The sequence below is a fragment of the Lonchura striata genome, chromosome 23 (assembly GCF_046129695.1).
Source record: "Lonchura striata isolate bLonStr1 chromosome 23, bLonStr1.mat, whole genome shotgun sequence".
Classification (NCBI taxonomy): Eukaryota; Metazoa; Chordata; class Aves; order Passeriformes; family Estrildidae; genus Lonchura; species Lonchura striata.
In genome coordinates, this window is record NC_134625.1 from 5,217,705 (window position 1) to 5,239,192 (window position 21,488).

General features: G+C 45.7%; 1 protein-coding gene across 3 annotated transcripts in view; it reads right to left on the bottom strand.

Moving 5' to 3' along the window:
* The window catches only part of UBASH3B (ubiquitin associated and SH3 domain containing B), a 78,697-nt gene that overhangs the window by 6,814 nt on the left and 50,395 nt on the right, over positions 1–21,488 (bottom strand). For 2 of the 3 annotated variants that reach the window (XM_077788004.1, XM_077788005.1), the window contains 10 exons: positions 18,806–18,859; positions 17,360–17,546; positions 16,733–16,931; positions 13,290–13,459; positions 11,907–12,115; positions 8,714–8,849; positions 6,778–6,898; positions 4,178–4,300; positions 2,977–3,069; positions 745–889 (listed from right to left, as the gene is read on the bottom strand). In XM_077788004.1, coding sequence (XP_077644130.1) covers positions 745–889; positions 2,977–3,069; positions 4,178–4,300; positions 6,778–6,898; positions 8,714–8,849; positions 11,907–12,115; positions 13,290–13,459; positions 16,733–16,931; positions 17,360–17,546; positions 18,806–18,859 — 1,437 coding nt within the window. Of the gene's footprint in view, positions 1–744; positions 890–2,976; positions 3,070–4,177; positions 4,301–6,777; positions 6,899–8,713; positions 8,850–11,906; positions 12,116–13,289; positions 13,460–16,732; positions 16,932–17,359; positions 17,547–18,801; positions 18,860–21,488 lie in introns of all 3 variants that reach the window. The other variant, XM_077788006.1, reaches the window with a different exon arrangement.

Below are 21,488 nucleotides of genomic sequence, written 5' to 3' on the forward strand. Positions count from 1 at the left end.
ATTTATGCATCAATTTTATATATTATTAAAATAATTATAATAAGTATAATAATATAAAAATATAATAATATATACTATATAATATAATATATAATTAATACAATAATATATATATTTATATTTATATAAATATGAATAATATATATTTCATATATTTCATACATATAATGTTTTATATATAATTATGTGTTAATATAATTCATATATACATATATAAAAACTACATAGATTAATACATTATATATATTTAATATATTATATTTTTCAATATATAATTTTCAGGATTATATATATTTATATGTATTTATATATATTTTTATATATTTATTTATATATATTTAGATATTCTATATGTGTCTATATATAATATCAATGTATCGTTTTAAGGTCATATATATATTTATATATATTTATATATCTATGTTGATATTCTATATATGTCTATATATAATATTTATGTCGTTTTCAAGTCACATATATATTCATATATAGAATATATATTTTTAATATACATATACACATATTCTATATAGAAAAATATATATTAAAAAAATAAAAACATGGAATAATAGATATTATATATATATATATATATATATATATATATATTTATATATACAAATATATTTTATGTATTTTATTAAAATATATTAAAATAAAATATAAAAATATATTAAAAACATAAAAATTAAAAATCTATTAAAAAGATCAAATAACTATAAAAGCGAAGTGTGCTGTGTGTACCTGTAGGTTGTATCAACGCTGAGCGTGGCCGCAGCCAAATCCGCGGGCGGGATCCAGGCGGGCAGGGAGCTCCCGGACACCCACTTGGTCCACTCGAACAGGCCAGGCTCCACCCGGATCTTCAGCTTGTTCTCCTGCTGCATCCCTGGGAAAGGGGAGAGGAGAGAGAGCAGCTCTAATGCTTCCGTTTGGCTGGTAATTTATTGGTTTTCTATGGGAAATTAAGTGTTTATTTCATGTATGCCCTACCATTCATTTGCACATAATTAAAACATTATTTTAAAAGTTGTTAATTATAAAAATAATAAAAAAATCCATTTATAAGGTCCACTCGAACAGGCCAGGCTCCACCCAAATTTTTAGCTTGTTCTCCTTCTGCATAGCTGGGAAAGGGGAGAGGGGACAGGCAGCAATGGGAAGGGAGAGAGCAGCTCTAATGCTTCAGTTTGGTTGGTAATTTTCTATAGAAAATTATTAAATTGTTGATTTAATGTATGCCCTATCATTTACTTGTAAATAATAAATAAACCTATTAAAATAAAAAAGTTATTAATTATAAAAAATAAAAAAAAAAAAATAATTGATCTATGTGGTCCACTCAAGCCTGGCTCCACCCAAATTTTCAGCTTGTTCTCCTGCTGCATCCCTGGGAAAGGGGAGAGGAGACCAAGGAGCAAAGGGAAGGGAGAGAGCAGCTCTAATGCTTCAGTTTGGCTGGTAATTTATTTGTTTTCTATGGGAAATTAAGTGTTTATTTCACGTATGCCCTACCACTCATTTGCACATAATTAAAACATTATTTTAAAAGTTGTTAATTATAAAAATAATAAAAAAAATCCATTTCTAAGGTCCACTCGAACAGGCCAGGCTCCACGCAAATTTTTAGCTTGTTCTCCTTCTGCATAGCTGGGAAAGGGGAGAGGGGACAGGCAGCAATGGGAAGGGACAGAGCAGCTCTAATGCTTCGGTTTGGTTGGTAATTTTCTATAGAAAATTATTAAATTGTTGATTTAATGTATGCCCTACCATTTACTTCATTTACTTGTAAATAATAAAAAAAAAAACCAATTAAAAAAAAAGTTATTAATTATAAAATTTAAAAAAAAAAATTATCTATGCGGTCCACTCAAGCTTGGTTCCACCCAGATTTTCATGCTGTTCTCCTGCTGCATCCCTGGGAAAAAAGGAGAGGAGGCCAGGGAGCAATGGGAAGGGAGAGAGCAGCTCTAATGCTTCCGTTTGGTTGGTAATTTTCTATAGAAAATTATTAAATTGTTGATTTAATGTATGCCCTATCATTTACTTGTAAATAATAAATAAACCTATTAAAATAAAAAAGTTATTAATTATAAAAATAAAAAAAAAAAAAAATTGATCTATGTGGTCCACTCAAGCCTGGCTCCACCCAAATTTTCAGCTTGTTCTCCTGCTGCATCCCTGGGAAAGGGGAGAGGAGACCAAGGAGCAAAGGGAAGGGAGAGAGCAGCTCTAATGCTTCAGTTTGGCTGGTAATTTATTGGTTTTCTATGGGAAATTAAGTGTTTATTTCACGTATGCCCTACCACTCATTTGCACATAATTAGAACATTATTTTAAAAGTTGTTAAGTATAAAAATAATAAAAAAATCCATTTATAAGGTCCACTCAAACAGGCCAGGCTCCACACAAATTTTTAGCTTGTTCTCCTTCTGCATAGCTGGGAAAGGGGAGAGGGGACAGGCAGCAATGGGAAGGGAGAGAGCAGCTCTAATGCTTCCGTTTGGCTGGTAATTTATTGGTTTCCTATGGGAAGTTAAGTGTTTATTTCATGTATGCCCTACCATTCATTTGCAAATAATCAAAGCATTATTTTAAAAGTTGTTAATTATAAAAATAATAAAAAAAATCCATTTATAAGGTCCACTCGAACAGGCCAGGCTCCACACAAATTTTTAGCTTGTTCTCCTTCTGCATACCTGGGAAAGGGGAGAGGGGACAGGCAGCAATGGGAAGGGAGAGAGCAGCTCTAATGCTTCAGTTTGGTGGGTAATTTATTGGTTTTCTATGGGAAATTAAGTGTTTATTTCACGTATGCCCTACCATTCATTTGCACATAATCAAAGCATTATTTTAAAAGTTGTTAATTATAAAAATAAATTTAAAAAATCCCTTTCTAAGGTCCACTCGTGTAAGCCTGGCTTTTTGTGGTGTTCCCTGCAGGAGCTGCAGAGGGCTCGGCCTCGGGGCCCGTACCTCTCAGGATGTTGTGGGCTGTCTGCACGCAGCGCAGCGACGGCGAGCTGTAGATGTAATCCACAATGGTGTTGGTTTCCAGCAAGGCTTCACCTGCGGGGAAGTTGAGCTCCTTGTCAATAAATCCAGGTAGATGGTCCTGCAAGGAGCTCTGCTCATGGCTCTGGCCAAAAAAAAACCTGCCAGAACTATTGCAAAGCTGGTGGGTTTAATTTCATTTCATTTTGAGCGGTATATCAAATTATTCAACACAGCTCAACCCCAGCTGAACTCCTCTGGCTGGATGCTCTGCTGGCATAAATCAGCATTTCATTTCACAGCTGGGAGAGCTCTGCAAACGAGGTAAGGATCACCTCCACTTCCAGGCTGGTTAATGTGTTAATATCAGGGGTTTAATATTCCTGTATTGGGGTTTTCATATGCCTGTATTGGGGTTTTAATATTCCTGTATCGGGGTTTTAAATGTTTCTGTATCAGGGTTTTTAATATTCCTGTATTGGGGGTTTTAAATGTTCCTGTATTGGGGTTTTCATATTTCTGTATTGGGGTTTTTAATATTCCTGTATCAGAGTTTTAAACATTTCTGTATCAGGGTTTTTAATATTCCTGTACTGGGGTTTTAAACATTTCTGTATCAGGGTTTTCAATATTCCTGTATTGGGGTTTTAAATGTTTCTGTATCAGGGTTTTTAATATTCCTGTACTGGGGTTTTAAATGTTTCTGTATCAGGGTTTTAATATGCCTGTATTGGGGGTTTTTAATGCCACCAGCAAAGTGTGTCCTTGTCCCCTGAGTGCCACAGCAAAGTGACCTTGGAGCTCTTCAGGTTTCCTTTGGAAGAGGAAAATTGCTGGGAAAGGTGAAGGAACTTCGCAAAGCTCCTTGAAAATTTAAATCCCGCTAGCTCAGGACATCCAATCCATTTTTTTCTGCCCTGCACCTTTCCTTCCTCTGATGGGGGTGTGGGAGGAAGATAGTGAAGCTTCTGGGAAAGATATTCATGGAATGCTTTGGGTTGGAAAAACCCAAAAACCCCATGGGCAGGGACACCTGGTTGCTCCAAACCCTATCCAACCTGCCTTTGGACACTTCCATGGATGGACAACCTGTGCCACACTCACGGGGAACAATTCCTTCCAAAAATCCCTCCCAAAATCCCCCCCAAAGTCCCCAATCCTTTGCCTGCTGAGCAGCACTTACCCACGAGCCTCGCCTGGGTGCAGCCCAGCACGGTGATGGGAGCATCCTTCTCGTAATCCCTGAAACCACCACTCCTCTGAGGTAAATTGTGAGGCATGTTCAGGTTACTGCGCATGTACCTGCCTGCACGAGAGGTGCCAAGCTGGAATTATTCCCCCAGATGGAGGCAGGAACCTTACACCTGATTTTCTCCTCTCCACCCCTGACTTTCCCCTCTCCATCCCTGATTTTCCCCTCTCCTATTCCTGACTTTCCCCTCTCCCACCCCTGATTTTCCCCTCTCCATCCCTGATTTTCCCCTCTCCTATTCCTGACTTTCCCCTCTCCCACCCCTGATTTTCCCCTCTCCTATTCCTGATTTTCCCCTCTCCTATTCCTGATTTTTCCCTCTCCCACCCCTGATTTTTCCCTCTCCTATTCCTGATTTTCCCCTCTCCTATTCCTGATTTTTTCCTCTCCCACCCCTGATTTTCCTCTCTCCCACCTGATTTTCCCCTGTCCATCCCTGATTTTCCCCTCTCCATCCCTGACTTTCCCCTCTCCACCTCTGATTTTCCCCTCTCCACCCCTGATTTTCACCTCTCTACCACTGATTTTCCTCTCTCCATCCCGGATTTTCCCCTCCCCTATTCCTGATTTTCTCCTCTCCTATTCATGACTTTCCCCTCTCCTATTTCTGATTTTTCCCTCTCCCACCCCTGATTTTCCCCTCTCCTATTCCTGATTTTCCCCTCTCCTATTCCTGATTTTTTCCTCTCCCACCCCTGATTTTCCTCTCTCCCACCTGATTTTCCCCTGTCCATCCCTGATTTTCCTCTCTCCCACCTGATTTTCCCCTGTCCATCCCTGATTTTCCCCTCTCCACCCCTGATTTTCCCCTCTCCACCCCTGATTTTCCCCTCTCCATCCCTGATTTCCCCTCTCCACCCCTGATTTTTCCCTCTCCCACCACCTCAGCTCTGCTTTGCAGGTCCTATCTAGGCTTGGTTCATGAGCAGGTTTTTTTTTTTTTTTTCCCTTGTAAACCCACCAGGAAACTCACAAAATTAAATTGAACACCTCTCACCAGCCCAAAATCAGCACAGAATGTTGCTAAGGTTCTAAATTTTTTTTTTTTTCAGGACCGATTTCCCCAAGGGAAAATAATTTCTATCCCACAACAAACATTATGCTTTTACAGGAGGCTGAAATGTCAAAGCTCTTCAGCCATGGTTTAGAAAGAAGGGAGTTGTGAAATCATCCTTTCACTACAAGGTATTGGGTGGTTTTGAATAGAAGAATTTGTCTTTTAGCACAGATTTCTGATCAGCTCTATGGCCAACACAGCCTGAAGTTAGAATCTGTTCACTACTCTGAAACCTGAGTATAATACTGGCTTGAAAACAGCAATTTATGCCCCCAAAAAACCCCTCTGAGCAGTGTTATTTTCATTTAACAAGTGAATGGCTCCATTTCATGACAGCCAGCAGTGCAAAATATTTTCTTGATGGCAGCAAATGTTTCCACTGAACGCTGACCACCAACATCATGACTGCATTTTCCCTTTAGTGATGTAACTGCAGAGTGTAATCACTCCTGCAATATTTTCCCAAATATTGCCACATGGAGTATTTCCTCCCTAGATGTGAGGAAATTTGGCTGCTGCTGGCTGCACAAAAATCATCATTTTATGTTAAAATCCACACTTCCCACCAGGCAGTGGCCACTTCTCCTTCCTCCATGAAATCCTGGGAAAACCCCATATAACAACAACAGTGAATAACAACGGGCAGAACACTTCAAAGTTCCAGCAGCAAATGCTCCACTTTAATGTTATAGCCTAATTTTAATCCAGTTTTCCATGTTATGTTTTATTCTAATTGGTTGGTGACTTCCTTGCCACTCAATTCATTGCTTAGAAGGTGCCTGTGTGTGTTTGTGCTAATTCTCTTTACACAGGTGTTTGCATTTTTCCTTTGTGGATTTTCATGGGATAGATTTCTTAAATTTTCACAGATGCAGAATGTCTTTTTCCAAGAACAGATTGTTATGTAAACCCATTCTCATGGCTCTTTTCCATGGGAAATGAACAGGCTGCCTGTTACTGCAGGTGAAATAGCAAGGCCTGACTTTATACTGGAAGAGTTTTTACAGTGACTTCTGTGAGCCAGAGAGAAGTTTGAGAAGAGGATCCACGTTTATCCCTGAAAGAATTCTCTACCAAGGTCCTTGACATAGAAACCAAGAAAGAAAGAAGGATAAATAAGAGATATAAATAAGAGATAAATAAGAGATAAATAAGGGACAAATAAGAGATAAATAAGAGACAAATAAGAGATAAATAAGACATAAATAAGAGAAAGAGATAAATAAGAGATAAATAAGAGAAACCTGCAGCTGCCTATTCCAACGAGCACTTTGTTTGCATTTCCTGACCAATGAATTAAGTATAAACTGAAGAGTTTTGTAAGAATGTATAAAAAGCATGCATGCTGTAATAAAACCAGGTTTGAAACCTTCTGAAAATGCAGTGCTGCTCCGTGTTGTGACTGTCTCAACTATGACACTATAAAAACTTGATTTGGGGAGGTTTTACCTCCGTGCACCGCCGCAGGGCTCACCTTTGGCATCGAAGCACTGGGACAGCCAGTACTTCCCAAAAACCACGTCCATCCTCTCGCCGTGCCTGCACACGAACAGGCAGCGCTTCCGAGGGCCCGGCTGGCTGCTGATCCTCAGGGGCTGCAAGGGAATTGATGCCTCAAGTTTGGGCTTTCGTATTTCCCACCTTCTGTGCTGCATTTATACCTCAGAACTCCATAGAAAGTGTCAGCAGCTCTGCTCACAGCTCAGGCACACTGAACAATCCTGAACCAGCCCAGAACCAGCTCAGCACACAGAACAATCCTTTTCCAGCCCAGAACCAGCTCAGCACACAGAACAATCCTTTTCCAGCCCAGAACCAGCTCAGGCACACAGAACAATCCTGAACCAGCCCAGAACCAGCTCAGGCACACTGAACAATCCTGAACCAGCCCAGAACCAGCTCAGCACACTGAACAATCCTGAACCAGCCCAGAACCAGCTCAGCACACAGAACAATCCTGAACCAGCCCAGAACCAGCTCAGCACACAGAACAATCCTTTTCCAGCCCAGAACCAGCTCAGGCACACAGAACAATCCTGAACCAGCCCAGAACCAGCTCAGCACACAGAACAATCCTTTTCCAGCCCAGAACCAAGGACAGTGCTGCAGCTTCAGCCCCAAAAAGTGCAAACAGCAGGAATGGAGGGGAGCAACCTGGGAGGGTGGGACTGCAGCACCTGGAGCTGGAATTGGACAATTAACCCAACATGGAAATGGAGCAAAACTTATAAAAGTGTGAAAACTCGTCACCCGGGGTACACCTTGGGTGTAGCCCTGGCTGGGCTCCTGTACAGCCCAGTGTGTGTCCTTTAAAAGCCTTTTAATAAATCCCTGCTTTATTATGGGGGAATCCAGGGCTTCCCTCTGGCTGCCCTGGGACCCTGGCAGGGTCAGGAACCCCCCTGGACAGAGCCCCCAGAGACACTGGCTGTGATCTCTGCCCATGGAAAAGAGTTTTCAATCTTACAGGATCAATTACCAGCTCTGAGTGTTTGATATCAGTAATAATTAAGTGTGGCACAGGTGCAAAAGTAAAATTTTAGGATTCTAGATGAGGGGTCCAAAGGGACAAGCTGGAGGAAATTGGGTGTGCCTTGTCCTTTTTCTCCTTCTTCATGCCCTCCATGTCTCACTGTGGTGTTGGCATTTTTCTGTTGGTTCAGGCTGGGGACACACTGTCCAACGTAGGTGACAGATATTGGCACGTTCTTGTAAATGCAGCCCAGGGAGTTTCTGGTATTGAATGTTTGTCACATCCCACTGAGGGCAGAGCCCCACACGCTGCCCTGCAGGACAGAGCTGGGCAGGGCAGCAGAACATGTGAGAGATCAACAGAATAAACAACCTGGAAACCAGCACAGACCAATTATGGCTTCTGCTTTGGCAGGGGGCTGACAGACAGAGACTTTCTACAATCTCAGAATCATCAATACCTCAGATTCTGACATTTTCCTTTAACTCTCTCCAGCCTCTGTTCCAGGCAGCCTCTCCAGGCACCAAAGTTGGCAGCAGGTTTGACCTTCAGCAGAGTGGAGACATCTGAGCAAGCCCCAGGGGCCAGCCCCAGGCTCCCCCTGCTTTGCCCTTGTGAAACATCCCAGGGAAGGCTGCAGGAATTATTGCTTTTATGGGTTTCTGGCACTCTTTGGGAATTTATTATCCTGGTACATTTATATATACATGTAACAGTGGTACATTTACATTTATTATAGGTGGTATAAAGCTGCTGAAAGGGGCAGAGGATGGGTCCTGCCACCCCAGCTGAAGAGGCAGTCTGGGGATGGGGTTGTGTCATGAAATAACTCTGTAACTTTTACTGCAGGGAGTGAAAAGATAAATTTTTTGGGGAAAATCCATTCACTGGAAATTTGTCCTAATAATTTCTGTCTGTGATAATAACAATTTCCCACCTGCACATTCTGGCAGATGATGGTGAGTGGCCCAGCGTCCCCTGGCCCTTGCTCTTCCTGCTGCCTTCTCTCCAGAGCTCCATCAGCAAAGGCTTGAAGGGATGGGCAAGCTGTGCTGTTCAGAATGGAGTAGGACCTGCCAAAAATAGAAAAACGTTGTGTTTGGGAGTGCTCTTTTTGCTCAGGCTGCTCTCAGGATGTTTCTGTAGCCTTCAGGAGCCGGTGGTAATTGCTGTTGTGATGTTATTTCATTATTATTTGGGTTTTAGTGCTGCCCTGAGAGCACCTCGCCAGGTGATGCACACACGTGAGGAGACCAACTCCATCTCCATGGGCTGTTCCCTTAGAAACAATTCACAGAACAATCTCCAAATTTTGGCCTGGGAGGCTCTCTCCACCCTGGAATAGTCTCATGGAAAGTGCCAGGACCTTCCTGATGGCCACAGGATGCTCACTAACATCACCTGGGGACCTGTCCATACCACTGACCATGGACTTGGGCTCCCAAATTTGGGAATTAAAGGCTACAGGGAGTCTGCACTCACCTTTCTAGCAAAAACTGTGTCTTCAGCAGAAACCTGGGGTCTCTCCCTGGGCATTTTTCAGGGTTTCTGTGCCCAAAACAGCTTCTACCTTCCCTGGCAGGGACTCAGCCCTGCTGTTCTGCAGTTTTCAGTGCTGCCTATTCCCCTTCCCACCTGCTTGGGAATTTATTCCCCCCAGTGCTTTTCCTGTTCAGGGCAGCCAAAGGGATTTAACAGACCCCACTCTCCCTGGAGGGCCTTGCCTAATGGTGTTCCCCCTGAATAAAGCTCTTATTCCCAGATATTCAAGGACTTTGACCAAAACCCTGGGGACTAAAATGTGTGACAGGCAATTACAGAAGCTGCCTCGACCCTCTGCTGACTCAGTTACCTCTGCTTAGTCATTAAAAAAAAAAAAAAAAAGAACATTATCAGGTAATGGATGTGGTCATTTACTCTGACAGAAAGAGTTGCCAGAGCTGGCACTTTTCAGTGCCTTAAATACATCAGGAGCTGCTTCCTGATAGCAGCAGTTAGGATAAAATCTCAGAGGGGTTTCAGAGCTGGTAAAACAGCCCCGAGTGACTCTGCCAGTGGGACAAAAATAGGTCACCTGTGTGATTTATGTGATTTAAAGGAGATAAAAACCCACAAGGATGTTGGTCCTGATCTATTATCTGGTGGAATCAGGGTGCAAGGATGGCACTGGATTATTCCTGAGTTCCCAGCAGGGGCTGGCCCTGCCCTGAGGAATTGTTCCCCTCGTTGCCCAGATGCAGGTGGAGCATTGGAGTCAGCACTGCTCCATCCTCAGTGACCCCAGAACTTGAATATCTCAGTGTGAACAGAATCTCAGTTCTCACTTAGGACCACCTCTATTTCTGTACAAAGTGAATTTCTCCCATCTGTCAGCCCTTCCTCCCATTTAATCCCTTTCCTGCCTTGCCCATATGACATTTTTTAAGGACACTGGTCTGGAGAATACCAAGGATTTTTTGGTTACTCCACTTCCCTTTGCCCCCAGAAGCTACCACACAATTTCTCGTCTTTCTTTCTCTCTAAACATTTTAATAAAGGCCACAAACGCTTCACCATCTATTTACAGATGGCAGGATTTGCTGGGAATGGTGATGAGGCAGAGGCAAACTCTCAGTGTGACTGGAGAAGAGCCACCAGCCTGTCTCCAGTGCTGCTGGAAAACACAAACTGCTGAGGCTGCTCCAGCTGAGTCATTCCCTAAGGACAGGTCATTGTTTGGGAGCTTTTCCCCAAAAACCCTGGTTCCATCTCCTGTCTTCTGGATGGTGCCTTGTCTCCCCTACTCTGGCAGGGAAAAATGAGGGGTAAATGAGTGATTTCTGTCAAATGAATTCCCACTAAAATCAAGATGAAAAGATGAGGGCTGCATTCTCAACAACAGGGTCCTAAAAACCTGGCTAAATATCCTAAGGAATGTTCCTGACCCAAAGCCCTTTTCAGCAGGGAATTATGCACAGAAGGAGTGTCTCTTCCCAAATTAACTCTCAAATTTACACCTTGCTGGTCGCAGGCAGAGGTGCCTGCACAGCAGTGCCTCCAGCAGCCATCTGCTCCAGCTCCATCACCCAGCAGCCAGCCTGCAGCTCACAGAGAGCTGCTGCACCACCTCAGCTGCAAAAATCACCTTGTCCTCTAACCCCACGCTAGGGGAGAGCATCTGCTGCTCCTTGGCTGAGGAGACGAGGCTCTGTGTGCCAGCTCCTTCCCCTCAGTGCCCTTCTCAGCATCCCTCCTCGTTGCCCCTGGTGAAATCCCAGCTGCTGCTGCTGCTGCCTTCAGTTTGAGCTTTCATATTTTCCACATTCTGTGCTGCATTTATAACTCTGAACTCCACAGAAAGTGTCAGCAGCTCTGCTCACAGCTCAGGCACACTGAACAATCCTGAACCAGCCCAGAACCAGCTCAGGCACACAGAACAATCCTTTTCCAGCCCAGAACCAGCTCAGGCACACTGAACAATCCTTTTCCAGCCCAGAACCAGCTCAGGCACACTGAACAATCCTGAACCAGCCCAGAACCAGCTCAGGCACACTGAACAATCCTGAACCAGCCCAGAACCAGCCCAGGAACACAGAACAATCCTTTTCCAGCCCAGAACCAGCTCAGGCACACAGAACAATCCTTTTCCAGCCCAGAACCAGCTCAGCACACAGAACAATCCTGAACCAGCCCAGAACCAGCTCAGCACACAGAACAATCCTTTTCCAGCCCAGAACCAGCTCAGGCACACAGAACAATCCTGAACCAGCCCAGAACCAGCTCAGGCACACTGAACAATCCTTTTCCAGCCCAGAACCAAGGACACCGCTGCAGCTTCAGCCCCAAAAATGCAAACAGCAGGAATGGAGGGGAGCAACCTGGGAGGGTGGGACTGCAGCACCTGCAGCTGGAATTGGGCAATTAACCCAATATGGAAATGGAGCAAAACTTATAAAAGTGTGAAAACTCGTGACCTGGGGTACACCTTGGGTGTAGCCCTGGCTAGTCTCCTGTACAGCCCAGTGTATGTCCTCTAAAAGCCTTTTAATAAATCCTTGCTTTATTCCTTTAACTCTGTCCCAGGCAGCCTCCCAAGGCATCACTGAGCCCCTTTTTGCAGCCAGGGAAAGAGGAGGAGCAGCTTCACCTACCCATGGAACACCCAGGTCCCACATTCATCCGCCTTGGTGATGTAGTTTTCGGGCAGCAGCCCCGAGCAGCCGGTGGCAAGGGAAATGCCATAAATCCACCCCTCACTCGTGCTGCTTTGCTCCACTGGGGACATGAAAATGAAGTCCCCTGGGACCAGCTCCAGCTCGTCGTCGTTCTGGGGGGTGTAGGGGTAGATCACTTGCAGAGTCTGGGGGAGAAAAAGCACAAAATGTTGTTAATGGGTATCACATCAAACGGGCCCCTAGCTGGTAATAATTAGTGTAGACTGCAAGTATCACAGAAGGCTGAATAATAATCTTTATTAAAAAAACCCACTGCTCTTTTTGATACCCTAGCTCACTACAGGTGGAATTGATTGGTCCTTTAGTTAAAACACCATCACCACTGGCTAATTAAAAAACCACCCTTTGCTAAACAAATCTCCATAACACATTCCACATGTTCACAGCAGCAGCAACAATCAGCAAGTGAAGATAAGAATTGTTTCTCATTCTTTTCTCTCGTCTTCTCACAGCCTTTTCCTGTGAGAACCCCGGGCTTGCTCAGGGGTCTCGTGTGGTGGTAAAGTCTCTTCTCTAACCTGCACTTCCAATGCAAAACTCCATAGCTTTTTGTTGTTCCGTCTCAAGGCAGTTTATTGTGAGTTATTTAAAAGATTTTCTTCTCAGGCTGCAGCTGTTTGGTCAGCGGCCTGGGCAGAGGCACACACACACCTTTGACATCCTCCCTGTCTGTGTCTTCTTCTTCTCTCTCCTTGCCCAGGGCTGCTGCTATCTTTTATATTATATATTACGTGTTATATGTTTATAGTTTTTCCCCCAATACCTACTACCTATGTTACAAAGTGCTTTTCTACTCTAAACCAATCTTTGAGTGCCAACATCACCAAGAACATGGAGGTGAGGAAGAAGAAGGAGGAAGAACAGGATCAGCCACTTTCCTCCATCTTAGAACTTCTGACCCCCATGCACAAAGTAAAACCCCCCTGTACAGGTGCTAAAACCCCCCTGGACAATACTAAACAATTTTTCTCTACTTTGTAATTACTTCTACTGTACTATCTAACCCTTTGTGACTGCTTGACTACCTTCAAAGTTGGTAACTCATTCCCTGGTTCAAACCCAAAATCACAGCTGTTTCCAGCTGCCTGCCAGGGTCTCAAATGCTTCTGACCAAGGCCTGGAACCTCCAAAAATGTCTGAGGGACATTTTGAGTTCCAACATTTTCCCAGAACGATGCCTGGAAAAGCTGTGTTTCTCTCTGTGGCCAGAGAGCTGCTGCCACAAATCACAAATGGAAAGGGACCTTCAGCAGAGGGGTGACTTTTCGGGGTGGTTTTTTTGGGGTGAAAGGAGCTTACCTCGTGGTTGACGAAGCGAATGTCGCGGGAGAAGATCGCGGCCACCCAGTCACAGCCCAGCTTGACGTCGATGCTCTGCGCCAGCTTCTCCAGCGTGGGCAGGTGGCTGCTCTGGAAGTGATAGGCCAGGGTCACGTGGAGCTGCTTCTTGTGGGGCTCCACGTGGACATCTGCAAAGGGGAGAGCAGGGTTGAGAGCCCCGTCCTGCCAGGGTAGTGGCTGCGACCTCCAACCCTGATGCTGTTGAGGCAGGGACGGGCAAAATGACTCGCAAGATTTATTCACAAGCACCTCTCTCTTTTATAGAGAGCATCATGAACATTAATTCCTTTGGTCTTAAACTAAAAACATTTCACCTGATTGGCACACTGGACTTAGGTCAGTGTGGCAGAACATCCTATAAACAATATGAACAAACAAGATAATCGATTGTTTACATTCCTCCCAGACTTTCCCCAGGCTTAGCCTGGCAGAAATCTTTCTCCTTTTCTCTCAGACTGAACTGAGGATATCCACACAACCCAGCTGCACTTGCAAAGATGCTCCAGTGGGACAAGATGGAGCTCAGCTGGAAATCTGGGAGTGGGAGGTTGTTGCTATTGCCTTAGGGACAGCTGAATAAAGCCACACAGGCTCCAAGATCTTCCCAGGAGGCAACAGCAAAGTTTCTTAGACATCACATTATTTTATAAACTGTCCTGAGAAAGCTGGACCTGATGGGTTCCTCAATCAACACCCCTCAGCTCATTGGTTAATTAGGAACAGCTTCTTGTAAACATCTTACAAGTAAACAACACCTTCACAACAGCAGCTGCAAAGATTAAAGATGATTTTAATTCTCTCTCTGAGCTTTCTCAAAGCTCCCCCAGGGCAATGCCTGGGGAAGCTGATCTGGCTTTCTCTCTGAGCACTCTCAGCATCCACAGGAGGTGTTTAACCTTGCACCCTGGATCAAATGATCAGAGATTTACTGGGGACATGCAGGATCTCCTGCCAAAAAAAAAAAAAAAAAAAAAAGATTTTTCCAGGCAGGAAAATCCAGGAGGGTTCATGAGGATCTTTCCAAAATAAGCAGGTTAAAAATCATGATTTTTACTCTCCCTCCATTGTTCTCTCTGTTGCACTAAATTACAAATCCATGGAATTTGCAGGTTTGTGCAAGTTGATTAAATCTTTTCCCTGGACATTAGTTGTATTAACAGTTTAGCTACTGAGGGTGAAGTATTCCCAAAATGTGGAAGCATAGTAATGATTCAAAATGATCCTGCAGAAACAAAATGAATGTGCACCAGGAGATGATTCCAGGTGAAAATATTTGGGCGCTTCCAGTAGATGTGGAAATCAAAGGATACATTGTTTGCACGTAGTTTATTCTTGCTTATTCAACCAAAAATTGCAATTAGATTTGACTGATTATTCAGTCACAATTGCAGCTATTCAGAGACTTGGCTCCAAGTGCCAGCCAGGGGTGGCTTTGCAAGCTCATCCATCTTTTTTTGTTGTTGTTTTTCATCAGCAATAAAAAATATGTTCAAGATCTCTGAAAAACCCCCAGAGACTTTAACGTGATAACCGGACCAAGCTGTGGCTGCAATGCAGCAATTGCCTTCCCCTAAAAAACCCCAATTTGGCCTGAATTGGAGCCTTTCAGGGGCAGATTGTTGGAAGCCACCAAGGCTTCTTTATTCTGGGTCAGTGGGCTTTTTTGGATTAAAAAAAAAAAAACATTTGGCATTTCTGGGAAACACTTTTCCCACTCTCACATGGCTGCAGTGTCCTTGGACCCACCCGATGTCTGCCTTCCAAAATCACCTTTTTAAAGATAAAATTCCCTCCCTCTTCTAAAGGGAAGTTCCAGGTCAGGTGCAAGGAGCAAATTCCAGAGGTTCTGGAGCAGGGACAGACTCGGGGCATCCCTGCATGGTTGGGGCGTGCCTGCCCAGCATGGCATCACCCCAGGAATGCAGAATTTGCTGCATTTGGATGCACTTAAGCTCCAGGATAGGGCTGGGATTGGGAAGGACTGGAGCAGTTGTGCTGTGGGCAGGCCAAGCTGAGCCCTGCAGTGCTGCAGGGTGGGACCATGGTGTTGTGGTTCCCAGTTTGGAGGTGACTGGAGGACACCCAGAGAGGTCGTTCAGCAGCGGAGAGGATGAAATTCTGGTTATTCCCCGTCCAGAAGCAGGAAGAGGATCATGGACACAGCCCTGTGAGCTCTGAGGTTGGGAAGGGCACTTGGGGTCTTCTCCCAGAGCCCTTTTCACAGCTCAGAAAACAACCACGGCCTCGAAATGGCCGGGGAGAGTTCTGTGGTGGTGCCTGGAGGCGGCGAGCTGGGCAGGAAACAGCTCAGAGCAGCTCTGTGAGAGGGTAAAGAACCACCAAATGTCAGCTTCCCTCCCAGAACCAGCACTGCGAGCCCAGGGGGAGAGAGCTCCCAGCTGAGAAGCCAAAGCACCGCTGGGAGTTTGAGTTTCCACTTAAAAATCAGGGATTTGGCTTCTGAGCTTTGCTCCGTGGTGGCATCAGAGCTCTGGGGTTCTGAAAAGGCCCAAACTGGGAGATCTGGCAGCTGCTTTGCTCCTTCATGGCATCAGTTTTGGTTTTTCTGGCAGTGCCTAAACTGGGCTCTCCCGTCATCAAAGTTTTGGTTTTCTGTCAGCACCCAAGCTGAGCTCTTTTGGCATCCAAACTTTGTTTGTCCTGCCAATGCCTATGCTGGGCTCTCCTGACACCAAACTTTGGTTCTCTGCCAATGCCCAGGCTGGGCTCTATTGACACCAAATTTGTTTTTCCTGGCAATGCCCAGGCTGGGCTCTCCTGACACCAAATTTTGTTTTCTCTGCCAATGCCCAGGCTGGGCTCTCATGACACCAAATTTTGTTTTCTCTCACAATGCCCAAGCTGGGCTCCCATGACACCAAACTTCATTTTTTTCCTGGCAATGCCCAGGCTGGGCTCTCCTGACACCAAATTTGTTTTTTTCCTGCCAATGCTCAGGCTGGGCTCTCCTGACACCAAATTTTGTTTTCTCTCACAATGCCCAGGCTGGGCTCTATTGACACCAAATTTGTTTTTCCTGGCAATGCCCAGGCTGGGCTCTCCTGACACCAAATTTGTTTTTTTCCTGCCAATGCTCAGGCTGGGCTCTCCTGACACCAAATTTTGTTTTCTCTGCCAATGCCTATGCTGGGCTCTGCTGACACCAAATTTGTTTTTCCTGCCAATGGCCAGGCTGGGCTCTCATGACACCAAATCTGTTTTTTCTGCCAATGCCTATGCTGGGCTCTATTGAAACCAAACTTTGGTTTTCTGCCAATGCCCAGGCTGTGCTCTCCTGACACCAAATTTGTTTACTCTCACAGTGCCCAGGCTGGGCTCTCCTGACACCAAATTTGTTTCCTCTCTCAGTGCCCAGGCTGGCAGCTCAGAGCAGCCCTCACCTGCTTTGGCAGCCGCCTCTGCAGCGAAGTCTGCCGCGAACTTCTTGAGCACCTCGGCGCTCTCCTCCTTGACGAAGAGCCCGATGAAGTTGGAGGAGGTGTAGAGCTCCAGGGGCAGCGGGGTGGGGAATTTGCATTTCCAGCGCATCACCGTGGCCTGCAGGGCTTCCGTGAGAGCGTCCACCTTGCTGTCCTCGCACTGCCAAGGAAGCAGGGCAGGCAAGCTCAGGGAAGGAAAGGATGTGGCTGGGTGCCAGTGGTCTACCCTTCCACCCTTCCCCTCATGCGGTGAGAAAAAGCACAGGGGCGTGGGGAAAGAAAATAGAAAATCTGTGTTTAGAGATCCTCGGCCCCTCCCTTGTCCTCAAAGCAGGATCAGCTATCCCCAAGTGACCTCCCCGAGCTCCCCCCACCCCTTCTCACGCTGAGGATCACTGGAGAGGATGAGAACTCAAGTCTGTGCTTCTCTTCCCTGAAAACAACAGCTTAAAAACCCAATTACCTCCTCCAGCAGCGCAGGCATTGGCAAAATCCCCCCACATCACCCCACAAAGCCGGGGTGAAGTCTCCAGGCTGAGCCTGGCAAGGAACGGCGAAAGGAGAGAGGGGAGAGGAGCTGAGCTTTACCATGAAGAACTGGCAGAGGGTGATGTGGGGGAAGATGTTGTGAGCTTTGTTCTTGCCACAGATCTGCTTCGACTGCTGCCAGAACTCGGAGAGCTTCTGCGCCAGGGGCCCGGTGGGGCGCAGGTACAGCACGTACTCCCGGGGCAGGCTGTCATCCAGGAACGGGTCACCCACGTGGGAGAAGAGCCTGGCAGCCAGAAAGAACTCTTCAGTCGAGGGAAGAAGAGTTTTCTTCCCCCAGCTGTAACCCAGTGTGAAAATGGACTAATTATCAACGTGTGAAAACTCGTCACCCGGGGTACACCTTGGGTGTAGCCACAGCCAGGCTCCTGTACAGCCCAGTGTGTGTCCTTTAAAAGCCTTTTAAGAAATCCCTGCTTTATTCCGGGGGAACCCAGAGCTTCCCTCTGGCTGCCCTGGGACCCTGCAGGGTCAGGAACCCCCCTGGACAGAGCCCTCAGAGACACTGGCTGTGATCTCTGGCCATGGAAAAGAGTTTTCAATCTTACAGGATCAATTACCAGCTCTGAGTGTTTGATATCAGTAATAATTAAGTGTGGCACGGGTGCAAAAGTAAAATTTTATGATTCTAGATAAGGGGTCCAAAGGGGACAAGATGGAGGAAATTGGGTGTGCCTTGTCCTTTTTCTCCTTCTTCATGCCCTCCATGTCTCACTGTGGTGTTGGCATTTTTCTGTTGGTTCAGGCTGGGGACACACTGTCCAACGTAGGTGACAGATATTGGCACGTTCTTGTAAATGCAGCCCAGGGAGTTTCTGGTATTGAATGTTTGTCACATCCCACTGAGGGCAGAGCCCCACACGCTGCCCTGCAGGACAGAGCTGGGCAGGGCAGCAGAACATGTGAGAGATCAACAGAATAAACAACCTGGAAACCAGCACAGACCAATTCTGGCTTCTGCTTTGGCAGGGGGCTGACAGACAGAGACTTTCTACAATCTCGGGATCATCAATAGCTCAGATTCTGACACCCAACAAAACCAGCTCCCCTTCCTGGCTGCTTTTCCTTGTCCCTGTATGGGGAAATGCGGCTCTGCCTCACTTGCAGCCCATTAGCACTGCTCAGGAACACAGAAAATTGGGTTTTACTTTCAGGCTGATGCTCTGAAGAACGAAGCCAGGTCACTGCTTCTGCCTTTTCTGCCTTTCAGAGTGCAAAACACAGGGAGGAGGGCACCAGGGATCGCCCCAGGTCTCTGAGCAGGCAGAGGCTCCTTCTCTCACCTGCTCCTGCCTTTGCTGCAGCTCACAAACCCTCCAGGGCAGCCTCATTTCTGCACTGCTTATTTCCAGCACCTCACTAACTCTGCAGCTGCTTTTCAGACAACACCCCTGTTTAAACATTCCACATTCTAATGGCTGAAACCCTAAATTCACCATTTCTGCTGCTTTTTAACATTTAACATTTTTTTAACTTCATACCAACCAGTCGCATGCTGCTTGAACGCTCCTTCCACCTGTCGATGCCAGCGCTTTTTGCCTGCAGAGAGAGCAAAATAAAGAGAATTTCAGTGCTGCTGGGTCCTGTTGCTGTGTGTGTGGGCACTCGTGGGATGCCCTTTCCAATTCTCCAACCCCTGGGGCTATTATTTTTTTTTTTTTTTCATGTGCCACCTGTCAAATCCCCAAAAACTGTTTGAAGGGCAAAGTCATGCAGCCAGCACAAAATATGAAATGTAGACCTCTGGGTTTTCCCATTTTTTCTGGACAGAGAAACACCAGCATTTAAAGGTCTCTTTGCTGGCAATTTCAGCATGAAACCCCAAAGATTTGGGTCTGAAACCCCAAAGATTTGGGTCTGAAAGTGCAAGAGTTGCACTGAGGAGGAGTAGAAGAATTCAACAGCCACGAGAGGGCACAAATAAGGATTTTTCCAGCTTAGCAAAGTTCCCTTTAGTCCTCAAAGAGCTCTTCTGCTTCTTTCCCTTCAGGATGCCCCCGAATCCCTTTTCCCTCCAGCTGGGAACACCCAGCTCTCCTGTTCAGCACGTTTCTGAGCAGAGCAGCACCTGGAAACAGCTTTAAATGTGGAATTGTGTTTTCCAAGTGCTCGGCAGCAGCATGGGAAAGCAGCTGTGGAGCAGCTCAGCTCTGTGGCACCAGGGACAGCCAAAGGGAGGGATTCACCCACAACCCAAATGCAGCAAGAATTACGAGTGAAGAAGGCAGAAAATGACAGAAAATTTAGGGTCATGAGGCAGAGACAGGAGATCAGTTGGGGAAGGTGCAGAATTCCCCATGAATAGGGGATTTCAGAGCTTCCTACTTAAGGGAAAGGGGGCAGATCCAGCCTGTGGGTCTGGGGTCAGGGACCCTCCAGGACTTGTGGCTGTGTTTGTGTCACCCCTCCTGTCTGCAGAGCTGCATTTCCAAATTCTCTGACACCCCCAGAGGGTTCCTGAGCGCTCCCCCCAGCCCCAGCCATGTGCTGTTGACTCAGCTGTGCTTCAGCCTTCCCCACCCCTTGAACACACACATTTGGGTTCGTCTGGAGGGTAAGAGGAAGGCAGAAAGATAATGCTGATAATGGTAAAAAACAACAAAAAAAAAGAAGAGAAAAATAAAGGGCTGTGTTGCAAATGTGTGATGATGAAAAGACTTCCTCCCCGAGCTGTTTTGCTGCCCTTATCTGCCAGCATTCCCTGGAGATGAGCAGAGGGCTGGGCCCAGCAGCTGCCCTCTGGGAGGATGGGTTGATGGATTTGGGGTGGTGAACGCTGTGGGTTGGTGCTGCTGCCTCGCCGACCTGGCTCTGCTCTGGAAAATGTTCTGTGCAAAGCAGGAACTGCTCTGCTTCGGAAAGCAGCTCGGGCAAAGGAGCTGAAAGATCTGGGGCACCCCTCTAAAAGATAAGGAGCATCCCTCTAAAAGATAAGGGGGACTTCTCTAAGAGATAGGGGGGTCCTCTTGAAAAGATGAGGGGCACCTCTCTAAAAGATCAGGGACACATCTCCAAAAAATAGGGGGGCACCTCTCCAAAAGATAAGGGGGAATTTCTCTAAAAGATAAGGGGCACCTCTCTAAAAAATAGGGGGCACCTCTATAAAAGGTAAGGGGAAATTTCTCTAAAAGATCAGGGGCCTCTCTCTAAAAGATAGGGGAGACCTCTTTAAAAGATGAGGGTGACTTCTCTAAGAGATGGGGGGTTCCTCTCTAAAAGATAAAGGACACTTCTCTAAAAGATAGGGGGGATCTCTCTAAAAGACGAGGGGCACCTCTCTAAAAGATAGGGGTGACCTGTTTAAAAGATGAGGGACCTCTCTAAAAGATAAGGGGGAATCTCTCTAAAAGATAGGGGAGACCTCTTTAAAAGATGAGGGGAACTTCTCCAAAAGATAAAAAGGGGATCTCTCTTAAAAGGGGGCTCTCTCTCTCTAAAAGATAAAAGGGGGATCTCTCTCTCTAAAAGATAAAAGAGGGATCTCTCTAAAAGATAAAAGGGGGATCTCTCTCTCTATAAGATAAAAGGGGGATCTCTCTAAAAGATAAAAGGGGGATTTCTCTAAAAGATAAAAGGGGGATCTCTCCAAAAGATAAAAGGGGGATCTCTCTCTCTAAAAGATAAAGTGGGGGGGGTTTCTAAAAGATAAAAGGGAGATCTTTCTAAAAGATAAAAGGGGGATTTCTCTAAAAGATAAAAGGGGGATCTCTCTAAAAGATAAAAGGGGGATCTCTCTCTCTAAAAGATAAAAGGGGGATCTCTCTCTCTAAAAGATAAAAGGGGGGGGTTTCTAAAAGATAAAAGGGAGATCTTTCTAAAAGATAAAAGGGGGATTTCTCTAAAAGATAAAAGGGGGATCTCTCTAAAAGATAAAAGGGGGATCTCTCCAAAAGATAAAAGGGGATCTCTCTCTCTAAAAGATAAAAGGGGGATCTCTCTAAAAGATAAAAGGGGATCTCTCTCTCTAAAAGATAAAAGGGGGATCTCTCTAAAAGATAAAAGGGGGATCTCTCTCTCTCTCTAAAAGATAAAAGGGGGATCTCTCTAAAAGATAAAAGGGGGATCTCTCTGGGAGCAAGGCCTAGGGATTCTTCCTGCCCTGCTTCCACCGTTTGCTGTGCTGCCCTTGCTCAGCTCAGCTCCCCTCCTGTCTGGGTTGTTTCTGCTC